Genomic DNA, 26549 nt, shown 5'->3' with positions numbered 1-26549 from the left:
TTCTGGTTGATTTGGTTTTTTATTTTATTTTTTATTTTTTTATTTGGAGTCTTGAAGTGTCCTGGTTAATCCAATCCCGGTAAATCAAGAATCTGCTGTACTTTATTATTACCATATTTAATGTTGGTAATGTCTTATTGTGTGTTTAATTTATCAATTAAACTTTATTATACGTATGTATGTACGAGAAAATCGCATTATATATGTTGTCAGCTGGTGTTCGCTTATATCCACGGTTTCAGCCATCCATGGTAGGTCTTGAAATGTATCCCCCGCGGATACGGGGGTCTTACTGTATAATGTTAAGTACGCATCCTGTCACTAATGGTCCATGTTTCAATAATTTGTGGAAATATAAAAACGAAGGAGAGGAAATGGTTATTTTATTGCAAAAACAATGATGCAATATATTTGTTTCCGTGCCTCTTATTTGTATCTGGCACAAATAATGTTTCATTTTGCAGATCAGTTGGATTTAAGGACTGGAAACATCTAAATTCAAACATTCTATTTCAAGAGAATTTGTTACAACACATAAACAGTTTAAAAAAATGGAAATTATTAGAAAAGGGTCTTTTAAAGGTGGACTAATTGACGATGTTGCATGAGTGGCACTAAGAAATGAAAGTTTGAAATGGCGGCGTATATTGAAAATAATATTGAAATGTGTATTGTCCTGTGCTGAAAATAACTTGGCATTTCATGGACATGCTAGTAAAATCAATACCGAAGGGAAAAAAAATTGAAATGTATCAATTTTTTTTTATATAATTGTGGTATATTTTTAAACTTGATCAAATTTGAAAAATGCTCTGGAATTGCATGTTAAACACCACAATAATTATTTATCGCCTGAAATTCAGAATGAACTTAATAATTTAGTTATTGTTAGCATCAAAAGTACAAAGTGAAATAATGAAAGAAATCCAAATAGCTAAATATTATAGTATAATATTTGAGAGCACTCCGGATGTATCACACAGAGACCAGTTAACAGAAATTAGCATTAGTAGAGGGCATACGATGCAAGAAAACAAGCTTTTACAGCATCAGCCAAAAAAAAAAACACAACTTCCCATTTCACCCATGCATTCACTCCAAAAGTGTGTCTAGTTCTTCCTTGAATTTATTTAGTGACGGATACAATTGACGATAAATATACAATTGAAGAAAAGTACATTGATTTCATAAATGCAACAGAAAAAACGGGAGAGGGAATTGCGTCATAAATTAAGGAGAAACAATCAAAATGGCCTATTAATTGAAAATATACGTGTTTAAGTGATAATGGTGCCAATATGTTGGGAAAGTACAAAGGTGTCCGAGTCTTTTCATTTCAAAAGGAAAATTCCCTTGCTTGATATCAAATTAAGATTATGTGCATAACATGCACATAATCTTAATTTGATATGCATACATCCAGCCAGCATTAATGCAGATGCTGTGACATTTCTTGGAACTGTACAGTTTCTTCTCTTCATCCATTAGCAGATGGGGAAAACTATTATCGGTCATAAAAATCAGCCTGAAGAAATATACCGATACAAGATGGTGTTCAAAAGGAAATGCCAAGTGCTGTATATGGGCAACTCCAACAAATTATTTTAATATTAGACTAAATTGAAAGATTATTATTTACTTGGTAACACATTATCTCTTACTAAATCATTGCACCGTCAAATGAATAGTTACAAGCTTATTGCGTTTTTAAGCCTGTGGAACTTGATACTGGTAAGGATAAATGGTCGACATATCACTGCAAAAAAAAAAAAAAATCAGGATATTTATTGATCATCTGTATTAATTAAAGGACTTGTAGATTATTTTAAAGCTCTAAGAAATAACAAAATTTATAATGTTTTTACTGCAATTGAGGATTGCAAAAAATGAAAATAGTACCAGTTGAAAAGAGAAAGGCGAAACGAAAAAAAAAAATGCCAGGTGTGCATGCTGAAGATGAACAATTGAACTTTGGAATAAAAATTTCTTGTTTTCCATAATTGATTCTATTATAATAAAGTTAAATGAAAGATTTGAATCTCCAAAAAAGATAAAAAGATAGTAGAACACTAATTTTTTTGACTTGTGAAGTGTTCCATTCAATGACAAGTGAGAATTTAAAAACTAAAGTTATTTTATTATCAGAAAAATACCCTGAAATTAATCAAAACAAATTTAAAATTGAAATCAAATGCTTTAAACACCAAATAATTGAAATATTAGAAAACAAAAATCCCCATACAATATATATTTTAAATATATTGGTAAATGGGAGTTGCAAAAAACATATCCAAATACAGTATTGAAAAAGCTCTTAAAATATTCCTTACAATGTCAACAACAGTAGCTGCTGCCAAAAGGAGTTTTAGCAAGAAATTATCAGGACAAGAACGCACATCATATCCTATGTCTCCTTTCAATTGAACATGAACTTGCTAGCAAAATAGACTTCAATGAAATTATCACAAATTTTGCTAACACTAAAGCAAGAAAAATTAGGCTTTGATGTAATTTAATAATATATGTTCCTATATAATAACTTTATGTACCTATCCATATAAATCTTTGATTTTTATACATTAATATTGTTCCTCTGGCAGTGTTTCTTCTGTATTATTTTGTTCTTAAATAAGAGAAGTTTATTTGTTTTACATTGTATATGTATACACATATAATCAATGATATTATTTATTTTCTTCATTCGCTATGAAGAAGTTTGTTTAACAGAGGTCCGACTACTTATTATTATTATTATTATTATTATTGTTGATTTTTACGAATTATCGAAAAAAGGCACATAGCCATGAATTTTCCAAGGGTGCCAAAAACCTAGCTATGCCTCTGGATGGCAGCACCAGCACTTGTCTTATAACATCGATTTGTTTTCCAATTGCTGCACTGTGTAGTAGTAGTAATGGCAAATGATGTAAGAAAGCAAGCTTATATAGCATCAGGCAAAAAAATGCCCCTACACAGTTCACCCATCCGTACCCTCCAAGAATTTATCTAGTTCTTCCTTGAATTTATTCAACATAGCCACTTCCACAACAATAGATGGAAGCCTCTTCCAACAATGAACCACTTGCTGACTGAAGGCAAACTTCCGCACATCTATCATACAACCATTCCTCAACTTGAATTTATCCCCCCATGTGTGTAGTCTGAGCAAGTGGAAGAATGCCATTAGTGTTCAGCTTATTCAATCCAAGGCTTTAAATGCCTCAATCAGATCTCTACACAGGTGCCTAGCCTCGAGACGCTGCAATTTGCAGAACTGAAGCCTTTCTATGTAGTGTGTGGTTGAACTTTGATCTAGTTGACCTTTTCCTCATTAACCTTTTAAAGTACACACTTAATTTTGTTGTCATCTTGGTACCTTCAATTGCAACTTGGTGATAGTCTCTTCTTCACATGAGCCTCTTGCTGTTTGGGCGTTTTGAGTTTCTTATGATTTGGCATTACAAGAGTGTGAAATGGAGTGATTACAATTTCTGTTCCCTTTTTTTCCCTTTCTGGGAAGGCCCTTTATCTATGAAGATCGATGCAAAGTGCCTGTTCAATTTATCATTGATGTCAGATGGGGCATCGCTGAATTTCCTGTATCTAGTAAGAGGCAGATCTGATTTTGTAATTTGTTCTTTGTATTTATTAACATATAAAAATCCTTTTCTCCTTTCCTTGCTCTTTTAGCCAGTTATTTCTTATGCCAGCATTACAAAAAAATATTCAGATTATTATTTTTACAGCATTGTAGCTTGTTGGTCATCTTAGTACTATTACATATCAACTTATGATTGTCATATTCATAATTTTCTTCACTCCATAACTATACCATGGTTTATTTTTTTAATCTGTTAAACTAGCCACTTGCTTATTATCTAGTTCTATAACCTCCCTTTCCTTGTGCACGAGGAAGATATTGAAGTGGATGAATAAGGATGTGGTTACTTTAACAAAATAATTTAATGGTTAGCATAATAGAATAATTTTATGAATGAGTTTAATAGCCTAAATCCATATATACATCTTAAGAAGATTTTATATTCTTATTATTATATATGCATTCGTGGCTTCCTTTAAACTCCCTCCCGATACTGTCTTTCCAGCTGTTAGAGGCCATGTAGCATCTTAGACTGTTGTGGCTTACTGTTTTAAAATTAAAATTCCTTTCCTTAACATGAAATTTCTCATTGTGGTCCCCCTGGACATTCATAACCATCCCCTATTATGGGTTTTTCCCACTGTTATTGCCAGCACTATATGATTTGCTTCTAATTGACTGATAGTTGCTGTTATAAAAATCATATAATTTTGTTAAACGTGTAGTTTTTATTATTTTTTTATTTTAAATTTTAGAATGTGATTCTTGAAATTATTCTTTTAGCGTTGTTGAGCAATAATTACTAGATTGCACAACATTTTTTGTGCTGTTATTTGTTTCCCTGCTCTGTCATGTTTATATGGCTCTTTTGAATTTGGTAATGGTCTTTCTAAACATATTTTTAGCATGAATTACCCAATTGTGTGGGTTTGCTGATTCTTCTTCCAGGTCTTACTTCCATGCTTACTAGAATTTGTTTTCTACCATGTAATTTTTAACACATTTTTTTTCCCACTCCACGCCCCTCTATATAGCCAACAAACCTTATAAGCTTCACTGAGTTTATATATCACATTCACAAGTGTGATTTGTCCATACAAATAAATTAACTGGTATCAGTTTTTCACTAAACAGCGGCATATGGAATATGAAAAGTGTTTTGATTTTTCCCATGGAATTTTAAATTCTGTGTATGTGGTACCAGTTGAGGGCAGGTGTGATCCCAGTTTCATTATAATTTTATAATCAGAAACATTACTAGATTTTTAATTAAAAAAAAAAAAACTGGAGATAATTCTGACTTTGCCTTAGGATGCTGAGGGTGTTAAATGTTGCTTATATAAAGCTTGAAGCTCTTTATGGTTAAACAGTGTTAAATTAAGCTGATGGGCAGAAATTCAATCGTTCAGAATTGATAAATATTTTAAAAATTTAGTTTTTTTAAACATGTTTTTTTTTATTTTTATTTTAACGTATCGAGTTACTGAAAACATCCAAAGAAAAAATTTTGATGAAATTTTTACTCTATTATTGTTTTCTGTTTCACAGTAATTAACATTGGAATACTATATGGTATTTTTAGAATAAATCCTGACAGTTGCTACCTGTATGTTTTATACTTGAATGCCATTACTAGCCTCATTAGACTATTTCAACGAGTACCAGCTGTACATTTCAGCCGAGAATTTTTCTATCATTTGTTATCAGAAGATAGCTGCCATTATGTGTTCTACTCCATTATCTTCTTGTTTTGTTCTCCAATTACTTGTATCCTTTCAATTATCTACATATTCTTAATTTTTTTGTTTTTAATGAAAATACAACTAACTACCTTTCTGGACATAAGTTTAATTATTAGAAGATTTTTTATTTTATTACTCTTAATATTGTATTATTTGAAAATGAGACTTGTGCTTTTGAAGAGTAATTGATATAGTACTTCTATAAGAATAAAAGGACACTTTTCCCACATGAATTAATGTTTATTTTTATTATTCACTTGCAGAGAGAGAGAGAGAGAGAGAGAGATTATGACCCTCAACTACCAGCACAAATTGCTAAATTTTTGGATTTCTTTGTCTTCAAGCTTAATGTTGGGGATCTGAGTTACATACAGATCTTATGTTAGCTCTGATGTTTTGCAGTTATTTCAAATTTGAATTACAGGCAGTTCCTGATTTAAGAGTTTTCACTGTGAGTTTTTTTTTTTTTTTTTTCATGTATCAGCAAAATCGAAAATATTAATTTAAATAAATAAATGCTAAACATTCATAAATATGGAATTTCAAACCACGTATGTTGTTATACAATACAGTACTACTATGCGTGCATTTGTTTGTTCAGGCAGCTCTCACTGATTCACATAACATAAAGCAGTTACCACGCTGACGTTACAAACGGTGGTTGTGTTGCTCTTCATTTTTGTTGTCTTGTCTTCTTTCAAATTTATCCCTTTTTATTAAGGGGGATAAATTTAAAGGATATTTGGAATAAACTCGATCTTCAGTTTATTTATAATTTTGAAGTATTTAATGAATCAGCAGAAATTGTAAAAAATGAAACAGAAGCGGTCATTAATATTGCTAACCAATTGCAGCTCGAGGTTTCTACAACTGACGTCACTGATCTGCTTAAAGCACACAGTGGAGAGCTTACAAATGTAGACCTTGAAATAGTAAAATATAAAGAAGCTGAAGAAGATGAGGGTTTAACAGCTGTAACTCCTGTTCATACCTTTACTCTTAAGGGGCTTGGCGAAGCTTTTCAACACAAAAAAGCAATTGAGATTTTCGAGTCACAAGATTCAAATTTTGAGCGCACTAGAGAAGTTACTACAGATTTAAAAAATGCTTATACTTATACGCATGATATCATGGAATTTATAAAGAAAAGAGAAGACTGTCTTGGAAACAAAAGACTGCTCTGTCGACCGATGTCGACTGGCTGTACTTCCTTGGATTTTTTGTGTTTCTTAACTAATAGCATAACCTCTCCTCCCTTCCTATCCTGTCTATCCTTCCTGTACACATTGTACTCCCCAAATTCCATTTCTGCATTCCTTATATCTGTGTGACACTATGTCTCTGATATCCCAACGATATCTGCCTTTGATGTTTTGACTAACACCTCAAATTCATCAAATTTATTTACCAAACTCCTAGCATTGGTGTACACCTAAGTATACATACACTTGTTCCTATTCTTAGCTACCCTAATACAGCCCATGTATTTACTTGTTGCACAATGACTCCCGGCAATCTCTGAAATCCCCTGCACCTTGTTTTCCAGGCTGCTGCTCATTCCAATAGAAGCAGTGCAAGAATCACTTTCACCTACTGTTAATCTATTAGTCCATGTATCCCCCCCAAGCTAAAGGTTATAATGATTTATGCACCAATATCAAGCCATGTTGATGAAGAGGTTGAAGAAATGTAAACCAAAATTGAGAGCTTTCTAGATGAGCAGAAAACCCACTACGCTATCATTATGGGGGACTTCAATGCTTAGGTTGGAAAGAGACAAAACAGTGCAGAAAGGGGAACTATAGGAAATTTTGGGATTGATGAAAGAGGTGAAAGATGTGGAATTTGCAGAATCTTGAGGAATGTCAGTAACGAACACTTTTTTTAAGAAAAGAGTGAACAGAAAGTGGACATGGAAGAATCCAAATAGATTAACAACTAATGAAATTGACTTCATTCTCACTAACAGAAGACATATTGTGAATGATGTTACCATCCTGAACAAGGTAAATGTTGGAAGTGATCACAGAATTTTTTTTTTTTTTTTTATGAGAACCCCAAACACGAGAGGTATTAGAACCTGCACACTTGATATAGAAAGAAAGGAAAAAACTGATTCGAGTAAATAATACGAAGGGCTTTGAGATAACAGAAGAGGAGAAAAAGCAGTATGTACTGGAACTTAAGAACAAGTTTGAGCTTCTGCAGACTGCTCAGGATCAAGATATTGATGTGGAATATTATAACTTTCTGAAAGTGATAAAGCCCAATAAACCTATAGATAAAAAGAAATCCAAAGAAGAAAAAATTAGTCAAGAAACTCTTATGATGAACCGAAGGCGACAAACAAACAGCAAGATAAACACTGAAAAGGAGAAAATTGAATATACTGAGTTATGCAAAGCCATTAGAAAGAGACTCAGAAAGGACAAAGAAGATTTAACACAAAAAAAATAGAACAAGCATTAAGGGAAAACAAAGGATTTAAATCAGCAGCTATGAGCAGTAATACACAAAGACAAATGATACTGAAACTGAAGAATAGCGATGGTGTACTTATAAATAGCAGAGAAGGCATAATTCAAATGGCAGAAGACTACTATAGAGAATTATACAAGGAGTGAGGGAATGATGCCAGCAGTGAGGAAGATGGATTGCAAATTAGTAACACAGACGACATACCCAATATTCTTCCTGATGAGGTAGAACATGCATTGAAGAAAATGAAGAATCAGAAAGCCTCAGGGAAAGATGAAGTTACTGTACAGTTGTTAAAATTGGGAGGAAGAGACATGACACAAAAACTGGCAAGACTCTTCACAAACTGTATTAGAAAAGGTGTGACACTTAAGGAGTGGAATAATGCAATGATAATTTTGCTGCATAAGAAAGTAGATCAATCAGAAATTTGAAATTATAGACCAATTAGCTTGTTATTCCACATCTACAAGTTGTTCACCAAGTATTCTTTCTAATCTGTTAGTAAGTGTCATTACTAACAGATTAGAAAGAATACTTGATGAGAATCAACCAAAAGAGCAAGCTGGCTTTAGGACAGGATTCTCAACTATGGATCACCTTCATGTAATATCACAGCTAATGGAGAAAGCAAATGAATATAAAACACCACTATGCCTGGAATTTATGGATTATGAAAAGGCATTTGACTCCAAACAGCAAATGGCAACGTTTTGGGCACTGGAAAGACAAGGCACAGACATCCCATACATTATGATTTTGAAGAAAATATATGAGAATGCCACCTCCTTTATCAGACTAGACAAGGCAGTAGCAAATTTAAAATTGAGAAAGGAGTTCAACAAGTAGTAGTAGTAGTAGTAGCAGTGGCATTTGATGCAAGAAATCAAGTGTATGAGCTTATGCAGCATCAGCCAAAAAAAAAAAAAAAAATCACACCATTCTCTCCAAATGCCTGTCCAGTTCCTCCTTAAATTTATTCAACCTATCAACTTCCACAACGACAGATGGAAGTTTGTTCCAGCAATTAACCACCCGCTGGCTAAAGGCAAATTTCCGCACATCTAATCTACATCTGTCTTTTCTTAATTTGAATTTATGCCCCCTTAGGTTCATAATCTGAACAAGTGGAAGGATCCAATCAGAATTCAGCGTGCTCAACCCATTCAAGGCCTTATAGACCTCAATCAGATCACCGCGCAGGTGCCTAGTTTCCAGCCACTGCAATTTGCAGAACTTAAGCCTCTCTTGGTAAGAGGATCCCTTCATTCCCCTCACCATTCTTGTTGCCCTTCTCTGTACACGCTCAAGTAAATCTACATCCTTCCTAAAATGAGGCCTCCAGACCTGTACGCAGTACTCAAGGCGGGGCCTGACTATTGCCTTATACAGAGGGATAATCACCTCCTTTTCCCTGCTAGCAAAATTCCTATATATCATTGACAAAACCCCATGACCTGCCCTGGCAGCCTGTCTGCATTGCTCAGAGAACTTCATATCTGACTGCACAATTACTCCCAGGTCTTTTTCATTTTCTACCACTTTAAGTGTAGTACCACACAGTTGGTACGTTTCTCTGGGGTTACTTCTACCGATATGCAGTACTTTGCATTTGTCAAGGTTAAACTTCAGTTGCCACTTCTTAGCCCATCTGCCCAAATTATCTAGATCCTGCTGCAGTAGCACACTGCCATTACTGTCATTAACAACACTGCCAACCTTTGTATCATCTGCAAACTTCGACATTAAGCCTGATATACCTTCATCAATATCATTGATAAATATACAAAACAACAGTGGACCTAACACCGAACCCTGTGGGACTCCACTAATAACATTAGTCCAAGAAGAGCAGCACCCATTGATTACCACCCTCTGTCTTCTCCCACTTAACCATCCTTTTATCCATTGTAGCAACTTACCCTTAATACCATTCTGCCCCAATTTGTACAATAGTCTTCCATGCGCAACAGTGTCAAAAGCTTTCCTGAAATCCAAATATATGATATCAAAATTATTTTTTGCATCCAGTTCCTTTGTAACCACATCATAATATCCTATCAAATTTGTCAGACAAGACTTTCCCTTAACAAACCCATGCTGTGTCTGAATTATTGCTGCAGTCTTGTGTAGATGATCCTGCAATGCATCTTTAACCAGTGACTCCATTATTTTAGCCGGAACAGAAGTTAAACTAACTGGTCTGTAATTACTCGTGTCACCCTTCGATCCCCCTTTGTGAATTGGGGATACTTTTGACATCTCCAGTCCGTGGGAACCTCCCCTGAGTCCAAGGACGCTCTCATAATTATGGCTAAGGGTTTGCTTAGTTGCTTTGCCACCTTCTTTAATATAACTGGATAGATCCCATCCACCCCAGGTGCCTTTCTTATGTTTAACTTCAACAATTTCTCCTCCACTTTGCTTTCAGTTATTACAAAATCATTAAGTATCCTGCTACAATTTGATAATCTTCTGCCATTTTCAAACCTTAATAATTCCTCATGTGTGAATGTAGATGCAAAATACTCATTCAGTTTGTTTGCTATCTGAGCAGGATCATCAACAGTCGAACCATCGATGTCAAGTGGACCAATCAGATTCATCCCCTTCCTTTTAGAGTTTATATAAGTAAAGAAATCCTTGCTGTTTTTCTTAGCATCTTTTGCCAAGGATTTCTCGTAATCCGCCTTCGCCTGCCTAACCTCCTTTGTCACCTGATTACAGACTAGCTTATATCTGCTATAGGCTTCTGAGTCGCTTGATAATTTATATGCATCCCATACATTTTTCTTCTCTATTACGCGTCTCATTAGTTCATTAGATAACCATTTAGGCCTAAACCTTGAACAATATTTCTTAATAGGTATGAAACTTTTAGTAGCTTCCACGATTAATTCCTTGAATGCTTCCCACTTAGAATTTACTGTTGGTAACATCGTCAGTTTATCCCACTGTACAGAATTTAAAAACTGTCGGAGACCACTGTACTCATATTTACGGAAGCAAAAACCCTTTACTTTACCCCTGATGGTAATTAAATCTTTAAGTAAATCCCACATCATTACACTGTGATCACTGCCACCTAGTGGTTCCTTTATCTGCAAATTCTTAATACACGAATGATCACTGCTGATAACCAGATCAAGAGTATTACTTTCTCTGGTTGCCTCTCGAACATGCTGCTGCAGACAAGGAGACACAATATCTCTGAAGTTGTTTACTGCTGCTCTTGAGGAAGCTTTCAGAAGATTAGACTGGTCGCAGAAAGTAGTCAATGTGAATGGAGAGTACCTAAACCATTTACGATTTGTAGATGACATTGTGGTCATAAGCCACAATCCCAAAGAATTAGAGGAAAATCTTAATCAGTTATGTACAGTTAGTAAGGATTTTGGACTAAAGATGAACATGGTTAAAACAAAAGTAATGATGAACAAGTATGCCACAGAAAGGGACATAATGATTGAAGGAGCAGTAATTGAAAAGGTGGTCATACACTTATCTGGGACAAGTCATTAGCTGTAATAATGATAAATGGCTAGAAGTCAGGAGAAGAATAAATTTTGGATGGATACCATTCAGGAAATATAGTCACATACTGAGGAGCAATATCCCAATTTGCCTGAAACATAAAATAATGAACCAATGTATGCTCCCCATCATGACATGGAAGTGAAACTTATGAAAAGAATAGAAAAGACTAGCTGAGAACTACACAGCGAAGAATGGAATGAATTATATTGAGAATTAGACTGTTAGATAAGAAGAGAAACACATGGATTAGGCAGCAAACTCAAGTAAAGGACATTCTTATCAAAACTAAAGAACTAAGAAGAAAACCTGGAAGACAATGACGGAGGTGGACAGATGAAATTCATGAGTTTGTGGGTAGTAAATGCATGGCCATTGCACAGAACAGAAGGAACTGGAAAATTTCTGGAGAGGCCTTCACCCTGCAGTGGATTGAAAATGGCTGATGACGATGATCGCCCCCCCCCCAAGCTAGCAGTTTTCCAACCCAACTAACACTGCCTCGATAGCATCAGCAAATATTTGTGCACCCTTTCTATTTAAGTGTATCCCATCCCTGTAGAAGGAGTCTCTCCTGTTAACAAGCACAGACCAGGCTGAGAACAATTCTACCCCTTGAGCCTTGCACAATCTCTCCAGTGCTGAATTGATCGACAAGGCCCTCATCATATACTCCCTCCTATTGTGTCTGGGAAGAATTGCAGACACTTTCAAATTGAACCCTAACTCATGATTTTTTTTTTAAAAAGTTGACCTATACTTAAGTAATTTTGCTGTTCTCCTACTCTTAATATCATTAGTGCCAACGTGTACAACAGTATTAGCTTTTGTGCTCTTAAAAGGTGATATCCGCAACATCATCAACCTTTGCCCCTGGCAGACATACCCTGGTCCATACCCATATTTATGGAACACTTGTGAAACACAAGTTTAGCTGGAGCCGAAGAACTGTTTGCTAATATTTTATTACATATGACGCACTGTGCATCAGGAGTATCTTTATTTCCAACACACGTAAAGCTGAAATTCAAATAATTGTACTTTTGTTTTCGTCTTTTATTAGTTGGTTCCTGTTTTTTCACTTCGGATTTTTGGGGAACAAAAGGCTGCAATTTTTCATCCTTACTTTGAAGTGTGAGAATATTGTGTTCGTTTTCATCGACCACATTTAAGGTGGTAGATGACTCTCATCAACCGGTGCAATACCACCACTTATTGGAGGCTTGAAGTGGTGAAACCCATGTTTAGTCTCTAGAGCAGAGTTTCCGGCAACTCCCCCCATACTTCTCTTTCAACCCATGCACGGTACTAAGTACTATAGGTTTTGATACCTTTCGTGTTTGGGGTTTTCATAAAAAAAAAAAAAAAAAAAAACATTTGCAATACTAGAAATACTTGCTTCTTGTCTTAAAGTTCGTTTTTTTTTCAACCAAAAATCCATGGTCATTTATTTTAATAATAATATTTTGAAGTACTAATAATTATCAAAAAAGATTTATACAAGAAAGTGAGTTTAGTTATTATATTGGTTCTCTTCCACCTGTCCATCAACCCGTGTACTCTATTCTAAATCACATATAAATGGCATATTAGATCACTACATTGCTACTTTTTCGTAGTTGTCATTACCTCTATGCATAGTTCTTTATGCAAAAGCCCACCAAAATAAAGTGTTCTGCGGTCTATTTGATTATTAGTCTATGCCAGTATATTAATAATTGAAAAAAAAAAAAAAAAAAGAAAATGTTAAAAATTATAATGATATAAAAGTGGTGTACATTACAAATATGCAAAATTTATTTATTTTATTTTATTTCTTTAATTATTAATTAAGAATTTTCACGCAGTGTTTGTTCACATCTCACGGAATGCTAGTGTTCTGCGGAACACAGTTTGGGAAATGCTGCACTAGAGAAGGGTTTGGTTTTTTCTCCCGGTATTAAATTTTTTCTAAACAGCTACTCACTCTTTACAAATCTCTGATTATCTTACCATGTAATGTTTTATATCTGGGGTGGTTCTCCCAAAACCCCTCACTCTGACTCCTAGACTCTTTTCAAAAGGTTGCAGTTAGCTTAATTAATGACCCATCACTTAGAAAGTCTCTCCAATTTCTGCCTCATAGCTGTTCAGTTTCTGCTGTGCGTTTTCTATAGATACTTTCACAAGCACTGTTCTTCCAAACCGGCATCTGTAATTTTGCCTCTCTTTCAGACCAGTATAAACACTTGCCTCAACCAGTCAACATCCACAATGTCCAGACTCAGAACTGTTCCTCTTACTTCTCTCTCCTGTGGAACAATGTTCCTTAATGTATATTTTCTGAAAATTATAGTCTACAAAAATTCAGGTCTAATGTTAATAGTTATCTTCTATTTTCTGACCTTTCAACCAATGCACAGTACTAAGTACTATAGGTTCTAATATCATTCATGTTTTAAGTTTTCATAAAAAAAAACCAATATATTTAATTAAATATTAATTTTAAATATATCTTACAGTACAGTTTTAAATATAGAATTACAGATTAATTAAGTGTTGCAAACTATCAATTTTCACTCCTGATTATCACCCATTTTCGATGGCTGTGTGAAGGATGTAATGTTTTGAGCTGATTATTCAACCAAAAAAAAAAAAAAAAAACGTAATCATTGCAATAAATCAACAGAAACAAATTGGAACATCAATAAAATTTACGAAAAACTTAGGCACTTAAGTGCAACTGTTGTCTAATACCATCAGACAGAACAGGTTTTTTCTTCCAATTTACTGTAAGCTGAGGAGTTGAGAAAAAATGACACACTCGTTGTACATCTGGAGCACTCAGACTTCTAATATTATCTTCTATTAACCCGTAGGAGGTTCATATTTAACCTAGATCCTTCAACATTAGGCCTGAAGGTAGGATTACACAATGAATCTAGAAATGTAGCCAACCTCTTATAGTTTAGTACTTTGTTGTGCTGGTAATTGAGGTTGTAATTTCTTTTCAAAGAGAATAATAAAACTAAACATTATTAATTCATGTGGAAGAAGTGCTTCCAAGAAATAAATTGTAAATTTTTTAATTCTTAATCAATTTCATGTTCCTGTTACTTTTTTTTAGTATTCATATTATATTTATATGATGTTATTTATGATATTCAAACTGTTTTCAGTAATTTATTTATTAGGAAATCTCTTTTCTATAAACTGACACCTTGTATATTCTCTCAACACATTAAGTAGTCATTAGTTTTTCATTGCCTATTTTTAAATTTGAATTATGCGAAGAAGAGTGAATGGTCAGATGCAAGGGTGCAGCAGTACAAGTTTTGATTATGAATTCTAGTTTTGAGTTGATCATCATTCTACACCTCATTGCAGCATTCAACTTTGGCAAGAATTGCTTTTCCAGGATTTGAAATTGTTCTGCATCCTTTCCATAGTCCAGATTTTGGCCTCGAGTAACTTTTTTTTCTTTTCTTTTCTTTTTTTTTTTTTTTGTTCCCAAAACTTAAGGAACATCTCAGAGTCAATAGGTATGACTGTATTGAATGTGAAGTAGCGATGAAGAGATGGCCAACTTTTCAGCCAATGGAATTTTTCTTGAATATCATACAAAGACTTGTTAAGGGCTGAATGAAATTTATTGAATTAGGCATAGTGAACATAAAAAAAACAGTAATCAAATTTAAAATTTTTTAGATATAAGCACATGTTTTCTTTTTGATTTGCCTCTTTTCCTTCAAAAGTTATATAATAAACTCTAGAAGGTAGGGGATGAATCAGATTGGTCCACTTGATATCAATGGTTCAACTGTGGATGATCCAGCTCAGGTAGCTAACAAACAAAATGAATATTTTGTATCTACATTCACACATGAGGAGTTATTAAGGGAGGGGAATGCCAGAGGTGTATTAAACTCTGGCAGTAAGCTAGATTACTTTGTAAAAACTGAGAGTAAAGTGGAGGAGAAATTGTTGAAGATAAACATAAGAAAGGTACCCGGGGTGGATGGAATCTATCCAGTTATATTAAAGAAGGCAGCAAAGGAAGTAAGTTGTTATGTTGTTGTCGTTGTTATGTGGTTTTTAGGAGCATTAGCAACTAAGGCCATATTGCTCCGGGAGGATATGCGATGGTCATTCCCTGACCTTTCCGCATCCTCCGTATTTGGTGGTGACGGGCTCGAACCCCGGTCTAATCAAGAAGCGTCTGCTACGCACTGCTGCTCCTTCCCACCTGGCTACGGAGGTGCCTAAAGGAAGTAAGCAAATCCTTAGCCAAAATTATGAGAGCTTCCTTAGACTCAGGGGGGTACCCATGCATTGGAGATGTGCAAATGTGACCCCAATCCACAAAGGAGGATCAAAGGGAGACACAATTAATTACAGACCTGTTAGTTTAACTTCTGTTCCAGGGAAATTAATGGAGGTATTGGTTAAGGAAGCATTGCAGGATCATTTAGACAAGACTTCAGTTATAGCTCGGACACAGCATGGGTTTGTTAAGGGGAAGTCTTGTCTGACCAATTTGATTGGATACTGTGACGTGGTCACAAAGGAACTGGATGCAAAAAATAATTTTGATATCATATATTTGGATCTTAGAAAGGCTTTTGATACTGTTGCACATGGAAGACTGCTTCACAAATTGGAGCAGTGTGGCATTGGAGGCAAATTGCTGGTATGGATAAAAGGATGGCTGAGTGGGAGAAGACAGAGTGGTAATAGTAGTAGTAGTAGTGGCATCTGATGCAAGAAAGCAAGTGTATGAGCTTATGAAGCATCAGCCAAAAAAAAAAAAAAAAAAATTTACAAAATAATTCCCTCTAAATGTTTGTCCAGTACAATGACAGGTGGAAGTTTGTTCCAGCAATTAACCACCCGCTGGCTAAAGGCAAATTTCCGCACATCTATTCTACATCTATCTTTCCTCAATTTGAATTTATGCCCCCTTAGGTTCGTAATCTGAACAAGTGGAAGAATCCCATCAGAATTCAACCTGCTCAGCCCGTTCAAGGCCTTATACACCTCAATCAAATCACCTCGCAGGTGCCTAGTCTCCAGCCGCTGCAATTTGCAGAACTTAAGCCTCTCTTGGTAAGAGGATCCCTTCATTCTCTTCACCAATCTTGTTGCCTTTTTCTGTACACACTCAAGCAAATCTACATCCTTCCTAAATTGAGGCCTCCAGACCTGTACACAGTACTCAAGGCATGGCCTGACCATTGCCTTATACAGAGGGACAATCACCTCCTTTTCCCTGCTAGCAAAATTCCTGTATATCATTGACAAAACCTCATGACCTGCCCTGGCAGCCTGTTTGCATTGCCCAGAAAACTGCTCAACAGACACTGCTCTTTTTGGACTAATGTTATTAGTGGAGTCCCTCAGGGTTCAGTGTTTGGTCCATTGTTGTTTTCTGTATTTATTAATGATATTGATGATGGTATATCAGGCTTAATGTCTAAGTTTGCAGACGATACGAAGGTCGGCAGGGTTGTTAATGACAGTACACTGCTGCAACAGGATCTAGAAAAATTGAGCAGGTGGGCTGAGAGGTGGCAACTGAAGTTTAACATTGACAAATGTAAAGTACTGCATATGGGAAGCAGTAACCCCAGAGTAACATATCATCTGTGTGGTACTACACTACAGAGTAGAGTGTGTTTAGTGTCAAACGGGACCAGACGTTTCCCCCATCTCCGCGTACGTTGTGGGTGTGAAACAGAACACTGTCAATGCCAGAGGTTTAAAAGTGTATGGATTTTGTACATATGTCGTGTACCATTGTTCCTCTTGTCATTTAGCCGCTGGGCCCCTAAGGGAACCCAACGTTGCCCACACTCTGCCCTGTGGAGGCAGACCAGGTACACCACTATTATAGTTATTTACTCTGGCAGGTCCTGCCACCTAATTTCCTGAGATTTCAATGGCTAGGACCTAAAAAAATAAATAAATAAATAAATAAATAAAATAAATAAATAAAATAAAATGAAGGGGGGAAACTGTTATAGACAGGGGTCAGCCGAAAGGAGTACTATTTATACGAATTGATGTTATTAAGTTTTTGGGTGTAGGGCTCAAGCAATTTAGAGATGATTCGGACACCAGTAGTTGTAAGTTAGAGAGAGGGGTGGGGAGATTGAAGGCTGGGGGGAAAAGACAGAGATAAGGAGTCCATAGAGAAGATAACCCACAAATCAGTTCTGGAGGCCTCGTTTTAAGGAGGATGTAGAGCTGTTGGAACGAGTACAGGGAAGTTCAACAAGATTAGTCAATAGAACAGAGGGTTGCTCTTACGAAGAAATGCTTAAGTTTTGCAAATTACAGTGTCTTGAGACTAGGCACCTGCGAGGTGATCTGATTGAGGTGTATAAAGCCTTGAATGGTTTGAGCATGCTCAATGCTGATGGGATTCTTCCTTCTTCTCAGAATAAATGCCTGAGAGGACATAAATTTAAATTGAGGAAAGACAGTTGTAGGATAGATGTGCAGAAGTTTGCCTTTAGTCAGCGGGTAGTTAATTGCTTGAACAAACTTCCGTCTGTCGTAGAAGTTGATAGCTTAAATAGATTCAAGGCAGAACTAGACAGACATTTGGAGTGAGTGGATGAGTGAAATGAGAAGGGTGTGTTGTTTTTTTTTTTTTTTTTTTTTTTTTTTGGCTGATGCTACCTAAGCTTGCTTTCTTGCATCATGTGCCTTTGCTAATGCTAACTCAAAGTTTGTAACCAGGTGGCCCTTGTTTATGGTGAAGCATTCTTCATAAGGGGTGGAATCCTGAATCTTCCCATAAGAGACAGTAGTTTTTCAGTCCCCCATTGTGTATAAGTTAGTAGCCAAGATCTTTGAAAAAATGCTTCTCTTTTGCATTTGAGGAATCTGATTTCTGTTGATGTTTTGACCACATTTGAAATCTATACGTATAGCAACACTGTTTAGATGATGTGTATAAATGTTTCTCTAATATTTAGTTTACCACATTATTAGAGATGTGACAAATGAGTGTAAAGTATGAAACTGTTTATTGAAGGGCTAAATTTATTTTTCCTTTACTGTAGATACAGTAGTAATGCTTCCTGTTTCGTTATTTGCATTTTTACATTTGGCCAGTTTTGTCCAATGCGTGCTTAATGTAAGTACTCATTCACAAGAAACAAAAGCTTTATATTTTAAAAAAAAAATTTTAATAAAATTATTAAATTAAGTAAAGTTGTATTTAGAGCATAGAAAACTTTGTGTAATAAAAATGTTTTAAGGAAAAATAATGAGATATCTTTATTTTAAAATCTGAGAATAAGGCATAATCTAGAGATAAGAATTTAAACTCAGCACAGTTAATATTTTATATTATTTTTGTCTTCTGTTTTAATAGTTGATACTACTATCATTATACATAGTACAATCATAAATTCATGCATTGGTGCACTGGTTGTGTCCTCTGTCATAGTCTAGTGATTTTGGCAATCATTTGTTTGGAGAGGCCTGGATTTGAATTCTGCCATAGACTGGAAGAGATTCTTATGGTCTCTTCAGACTGGCAGTTAGCCAGTCTCAGGTGGGAGAATAGGGTTCCTTCTATGAGCTGTTCCAGGTATTTCATCTGCAAAACATGCAAATCAGCTTGTGAATCTTACTTATATGAACATAATATATACTGACAGTATGATCTAAGTTGCTGATGTGTTTAAAAGCCAACAACTAATCTAACACAACCTAACCTAATCTAGCACCAGTTGCACATCAAAAGCTATCCCACTTAGTTCTGGATATTCAGAGCATCTTCTACACATGTCAAGATAGGACAAGTTTTGTAAAATAAGTTGTGCTTTTTTGCACAGTGGCGAAATCAAATATCACACTAACTTCAAGTTTCGTAAAACCTGAAATCCACATCAAAGTTAGTTTTAATGATGAAGTCTGCTTGTAGAGATGATTGCTCAACCCATGTAACAAATGTTGCATGGATGTGGCAGTTGTTTTCAAGCATTTTCAGATAGACAGAGAGAGAATTTTGAAGATGCAAAGTAAGAGGAATGGCTTTAGAGCTCATATGCATGTCATTAAAGTTAAATTAAGTAGTATTGCATGTGCTTCACAAGAAATCAGAACGTAGCTTTGTGTATTTGTAGGACCCACTCAAATTTGGTGAGTATGGGCTTGGCACACCCGGGGTCCTGAGCTGGATATCATCATTCTTCTCTGTCTTGGTGATTCCTTTCTAATTCTCTCTCTCTCTCTCTCTCTCTCTCTCTCTCTCTCTCTCTCTCTCTCTCTCAGGGTAACTTGGGGAATTTTTTTTAGTTACAGAAATTCAAAAGACATGGCATTAAATTTTTAAAGATTTGTGATGATAAAGCATCTGCTGATCATGAGGCAGCAGAGAAATTCATTGATGAGTTTGCCAAGGTCAACACTGTTGATAATCGGACGGCAGAACAAGTCTATAATGCTGATGAAACATCATTGTTTTGGTGTTATTGCCCCAGGAAGATATAACTACAGCTGATGAGACAGCCCCAACAGCAATTAAGGATGCTAAGGACAGATTAACTGTGCTGGGATGTACTAATGCAGCAGGCACACATAAGTGTAAACTTGCTGTGATAGACCAAAGCTTGCGTCCTTGCTGTTTTAAAGGATTGAATTTCTTACCAGTACATTATCATGCGAACACAAAAGCATGGATCACCAGGAACATCTTTTCTGATTGGCTTCACAAATATTTTGTACCAGCAGCTCTTGCTCACTGTAGGGAAGCTGGACTGGATGATGACTGTAAGATGTTGTTATTTCTTGACAACAGTTCTGTTTATCCTTCAGCTGAAATGCTCATCAAAAATAATGTTCATACCATGTACTTTCCCTCAAATGTGACTTCATTAATTCAGCCATGTGACCAGGGTATCCTTAGGTCAATGAAGTAAATATAAAAACACTTTCTTGAACAGCATGCTGGCAACAGTGAACAGAGGCATGGGTGTGGAAGGTTTCCAGAAGGAGTTTAACCTTAAGGATGCTGTATATGTTGCAAACACCTGCACCTCAGTGACTAAAGACACAGTTATGCATGCCTGGCACAACCTCTGGTCTGTGACTATGCCCAGTGATGATGATGAAGAAGCTAATGATTTTGAGAAAAGGATGATGTCTGAACTCCTTACATATGCAAAAATAGTGCTTTTGGAGGCTGTCAGTAAGCTGGAAAAAGTGGATATCGAAGAAGTCTTTAACATTGATAATGATGCTCCAGTTATTCATTCAGTGACTGATGGCGAAATAGCTATTCATTCAATGACTGATGGTGAAATAGCTGAAATGGATTTGAATCAAGGCTTATATCCGTGGTTTCAGCCATCCACGGTAGGTCTTGGAACATATCCCCCGTGCATACAGGGTTCTTACTGTATATAGAAATTCAGTTCTAAAATTGCTCAATTACTAGGTATACTTCTCTAAAATGCAGAAAATTTTAAAATCTGGCACCTCTCAATCCCTGAGGGTGCCTTATATAAAGAGTTTGCTGTATTGTTTATTTTTCATTCAGTGTTCCTTGCAATGTAAAGTTTGATTATAATATTCTTATTCCCATAAAGGTTCCTATTATGGGAATAAGAATATTACAAACTTAATCTTGCCACAACAGACAAAACTGAAGAAATAATGACTTTATTAAAATATATGAACAAAATAAATATTATACAGTAAAACCTGAATAAGAAATTCCTGCAAAAGAAGTTTTCCTCTATACTAGGTTTGATTTTTTAATTCCCAATTTCAACTCTATATATTGCATTATGTTCCTGTGTAAGAAGTTTCCTGGGTAAAAAGCTTTCCCACATAAAAAGTATGTGATAAAGAATACACAGTGTATTATAATGATGTTTTTCCACTTAATGTTTTTTATATATAGAAATTCTAAGTTGATGAATGGAGAAAAAGGAAACTACATGTTTTGATCAAACAATATAGAAAGTGTGATATTTTTAATGTTTATGAATTAGCACTCTAAAATTTTATAACCTGCTTCCTAATAAGACTTGTGCATTCAAAGGACAGAATTGCCATCGTAGTAAACTGAGTAAGAGAGAATTACAGTGCTAATCGGGGCTATTATGGATGGCTCAGAGAAACTACCATTGCTTGTGATAGGAAAACCTAAGAAACTGCACTGTTTCAATATTGTGAAAACACTTCCATGTAAATACAGGAACAGTAAAACAGCATGGATTGCCTGTACTCTTTTTGATGAGTATTTAAGAGCTCTAGATTCAAAGATGGCAGGAAGGAATAGAAAAAATTTTATTTGTCAATAACTGCCCTGCTCATCCGAAAAACAATGAGCACTTAATGTCCACGTGGAGCTCTTCCCTGGGGGTTCCACATCATTTGTGCAACCGATGGATCAGGGAGCGATCAATGTTTTAAAGATGCATTTTCCTAAGTACCTTGTACATAAATTGCTTACCCTTGTAAAACTGAAAAGTTCAAACTTCCTTTGTTAGATGCAATGCATTATTTTGCAGCATCATGGGATACAGCTAGCCCTGCTTTTATAATGTTTCCAATAGGCAGAGTAAAATATTTATAAAATCTGAAATAGTACTTAAAATAATCATCTTTAACTTATGTATGTGTATCTTTTTGTTTTTATTTGTGTAGTTAATATTTCATACCCTTAGGCTTTTCCCTTCTAAGAAATTTTCCCTCATACGAAGCTCTGAACCCCCACTCCCTTGGAAAGCTTCTTAATAGAATTCTACTCTATATAGTTAAAACTATTTTTAAAAACATAAAAGCAATAAGAATATAAATGTGGATTATATGCAAATCAAAATGATAAAAATGTGATAAAAACATGGTATACTGTGCACATGCATTCGGAGTGGTATGTGCTCCTTTATCAGCTGGAAGTTGATAAAGGAGTGCAGTGTTTTGAAAGTCACTAAATGTGTATCATGTTTTTATTGCTTTCTTGTTTTCAGTTTATTCTCTGTATTTATGTTCTTATGATTTTATGTTTTTAATATTTTGAGTTTAGCTCTATATATTATTTATCATATTTGCCAGATGATAGGATATACTGCACCATATGGCGAACCCAGATTTAGAAGGAGAATTTTGAAAAACATTTTATTACATATATTTGAAATATAATTTCATAGGGTATAATTTTCTCAGTTCGAGGAGGAGGGCCCAAAATGTCTTTCAGCTGCCTCTTTTCCATGTTCTTTGGTATAATTTAATATCTTCAATTTGAAGATAGCAGTGTACAAAACCTCTTCTGGTTTGTACTGTTTCATAAGGGCTACAAATTTATAACAAATTCAAACTACCATACTACATAAAACATGGAACATTAGCTACTAAAGAGATGATTTCTCTTCCAGTGATGACTTGTTGATCTATATTAGGGATTACTAATTATAAGGTCACAGATAAGGTCAATTAAATGAGTACTAATACCAGTAATTTGGACTGGTTTATTGATGCACATATATATCTCAGCAGGAAGAAACAGGATGGGGTGGGTTGTATTCTGTGTCTTATATATTTAAGGTATGGCAGGGCTGCATGGTTATTCCCTATAATGTTTTCCAGAAAAAAAGTTTCTAGAAGGGAATTGTAACAATGAGTTCTACTGAGATGCGAAAGATGCTACTCAGATATGTTAAGCAATAAACAGGGATAATTAACCTTTTCCTGCGGTGTCTCACATATCCACCTAGGAGCATATCCATAGCTACTGGAACAGTAACCCCCCCCCCACTCACTGCTGATGCACACTATCAAATGTTTCTTTGGTAGTGTGCATTTAGAAGCATCTTGGTAGCATTTCAGTTCAGAAGTGCTTTTTGGTAGCATTTAGCAGCATCGACATGCAATGGTATAATTACATAGCAGAGAATAAAGCAAATAACTTTAAAATATAGATTATTGCATTTAATGACAGCCTGCATTATTTATGTGTTGATTGCATTAATTAGTTATCATTGATTTAAAAGAAAAGTCTGGGAGTGCTATTGTAACAGTGCTATAATACAGTTCCAGGGTCTTCTGGCTGAATTCAGATCTCTGTTAAAAGTTTTTATTTGTCAGGTGTGCAGGTGATACATGATCTTATTTAATGGTGTCACTTCTTACTGACACATCAGGCTGTAGAAATAAATGGTAAGTGATTAAGCAGGTTATGATCTATTTGCCTCCCAGTAGATGAAATTTTTACTGACTATGCTATGTCATTTGGTGATTTGTTGGAAACTTTTTGATTATGCTAAGTCATTGATTCATCTAAACATTTGGGATTCATCTGGATGCTGACTGGCATTCTGCTACCTTTACTGTTGTGTGTGAAGCATTTAAATAGGTGTGTTTAATTTTTTTGCTACTGCATTTGCTTCTGATAAGACATGTTTAATTTTATTTAAGCATTTGTGCCAGTATGTGCTTCTCAAACATAGTATATTCATTACATAATTTCACTTGGGTTGCAGCCACTATGTTTTCCATTACTTGTTTATTTACTTAACGTATTTTCATTTTATGCAGTACTTTCCGGGACATGACTGTCACATTAGGTGGATTTTGCCATACTTACTTAGTAGTTCAGTTTATATGAAATTACAGTTGAATAGCACTGAAGACAGTATTCATATCCACCGATGCTGAAAATTAATTTTTATTTTTGGCTGTTGTTGTGGTATGCAAAGTGTGTAATCATTTTTTTTTTTTTTTTTTTTTTTGGTAGTTGTTGGCGCATCGGCTTCTGTGGCCATAATGCACCTCCCAAGGTTTTTGCAGTACAGTCAGTCCTCGTATAACACGTGTTTACACTACACGAATTCGATCATACACGATTTATAAATGGGGGAACGATATCTTATATAACACGAACAGAATTCGCTTATGCACGATTCGCCTTTGTGTTTACAAAAAATGGCAGTCGAACGCAGAATCACCCCAACCGAATGCAACATGATAGGAATGAAGAGAAGATTCTGAAAATGTATTTATGTTTTTATATCAGTGAAGGGGAAACACATTTCACCATAATAACGTAAAAACCAACACAATTCCAGCTATCGGTATAATCGCAAATGCAATTAGATCGAGTTTACTACCAGTTTATAACAGATTCCACTAGCAGAAATGCAACTGGAAATTGTTTTTCTTGTTTTATGGTAGTAACCCCTAGAAATGTGCTTTAGTAAAATGTGAGGTGTTAATAGTGTATCTCTGCCTTTACGGTGTTGTTTATTCAGTTGCTACACGCGCGCAGCTTTGTTTATGTGTATCAAGCGTGCCTCCTCGTTTTGTAATTGTGCTTTATTCCCTAAAAATGAGTAAAATACTTAAAAGGTGTGAAAAGGAAGCGTCCTGGTGAAGACACTGCAGATTCAGAGAGGAAAAGAAAAGCAATATCGATAAACAGAAGTGGACTGGGTCAAAAATTCTTACCCGAGAAAATTTGTAGTGGCCTCATACTATGGTTTATGGCCAAAATCACACCGGCTTCCGGCCCACCGGAGTTTCCCGGTAAGGCTTATGGCCAGTCCGCCTCTGTTGATAGAGAAAAAATATGAAATCGTGAAACGCTTTGAGCGAAATGAAAGACCATGTGATATTGCACGTGCTACAGACCTAAATGAGGCAACGCCAAGAATTACAAAGAATGCAGAGAAAATAAAAACAGCTTTCATAGCAGGAACAACTCAAAGTGTAATTAAAATCCATTAGATTAAGACACAAAGAATTGGAAGAGATGGAACGGCTGTCATCTGTTTGGATAGAAAACCAAACAAAAAACAAGTTTGCTTACGATAGAAGCAAAAGAATTAGCAATATTTTATTACGTAATAGTCGTAATAAAATACTTACGTATTTTATTACGATTATTTATTGTGTTTGGTAATGTTTTGATTACAAATGTGTGTTCAATCTTGGGTGGTCGGCACCTAACCCTATTTTTCCCATAGGGCCTGTTGTTTATATTGCACGATTTTGCATTGCAAGAGGGTTTCTAGGAACACAACTATCGTGCTATACGAGGACTGACTGTACTTTGATCCAAGCCCGAGGCGGGATTTGAACCCGCGATCTTTGGGTTGCCAGGCAGGCACTTTACCCACCCGGCTAGCCCGGTCGGCTGTGTGTGTGTGTAATCATGATTTAATGTGTGTTCCAGGGAACAACTTTAACACCTCTGTTTATAAGTTAACTATGTCATAAGAGTAACTGAAATTAACATATTTTTTTAATATAAGTACACAGTGACTAAAGATAATGAACAATTAAAGGTGTATATGCTAATGCACATTCCTGTAATGTATTAATATATATATATATTATTATATATTTTTTTTTTGCTACATAATTATTCACAGGTAATGCTGTACTTAACATGAGCATATTAAACAGCAGTACTGTGCCCTTCAAAATAAACTTAAATTGTAAATCTGTTATATTACTTCTGCACTTCCAAATGAAGTATTGTGTACAGGGAAACCTAACAGTACATAATATAGATTGGTGACAAGGAACTACTTGTCTATTAAGAGAAAATAACTTAAGAAAATAATTACAATATGCGTACATAACATAAATAAGAGGAGTTTTATTGGGATGTTATTCTGTAGATATTAGTTTCTGTGAAATTCTTTGGAAAAGATTGCTATGATTTCATTACACTTACTGCTTTCTCAAAAGTTGACTCTACAGTACTGTTAAAACTTCTCCAGGGTAAATCTAGAGTCAAAAATTATATTCTAATGTATGCTGCAATAAGTTGCTTATGTCTGTTGTAACCAAACACAAACTAGGTTATTTATTTCTAAATCACTGTTTCACATCATAAACTCACAAAGCTTAATGAGTTCTTAAACAGTTCAGAAGTTGTTGCCCTCCATCCCAAAAATCTGCCTGAATTATACACATTTGTGTATTGCACAAAGACTTTTACTTTTTATTGTTGGGGCAAGGAGGGGTACAGGGAGAGATTTTGAATTTACAGTAATTAGTTTGTTAAGTTCTGCTGATTTAAAAAATTTACTCTGCTACTGAATATGCTGCAGAAAAGAATACAGTAGATGTTTACTTTTGCCAGTGTCTAGTGTGAAATTAGTGATTGTTTGACACGTGTAGCTTTTTTTTTTTTTTGTAGATCTATCTTGGAGAACGTAATCATATCCACATATCTGAAACTATGG

The 26549-nt window shown here is 35.3% G+C and overlaps 1 protein-coding gene across 1 annotated transcript in view; it reads left to right on the top strand.

The window, feature by feature from the left end:
- The window catches only part of LOC150089189 (transmembrane protein 33-like), a 108931-nt gene that overhangs the window by 43836 nt on the left and 38546 nt on the right, over positions 1–26549 (top strand). Inside the window, exons 4-5 of the mRNA XM_090389712.1 lie at positions 5184–5368; positions 18411–18478. Coding sequence (XP_090245838.1) covers positions 5184–5368; positions 18411–18478 — 253 coding nt within the window. The remainder of the gene's footprint in view (positions 1–5183; positions 5369–18410; positions 18479–26549) is intronic.

This window comes from Mastigoproctus giganteus, chromosome 2 (genome assembly GCF_048544385.1).
Source record: "Mastigoproctus giganteus isolate SK-2022 chromosome 2, ASM4854438v1, whole genome shotgun sequence".
Taxonomy (NCBI): domain Eukaryota; kingdom Metazoa; phylum Arthropoda; class Arachnida; order Uropygi; family Thelyphonidae; genus Mastigoproctus; species Mastigoproctus giganteus.
The sequence above is the reverse complement of the archived record's forward strand: the minus strand, read 5'-3'. Positions and strand labels throughout refer to the sequence as shown.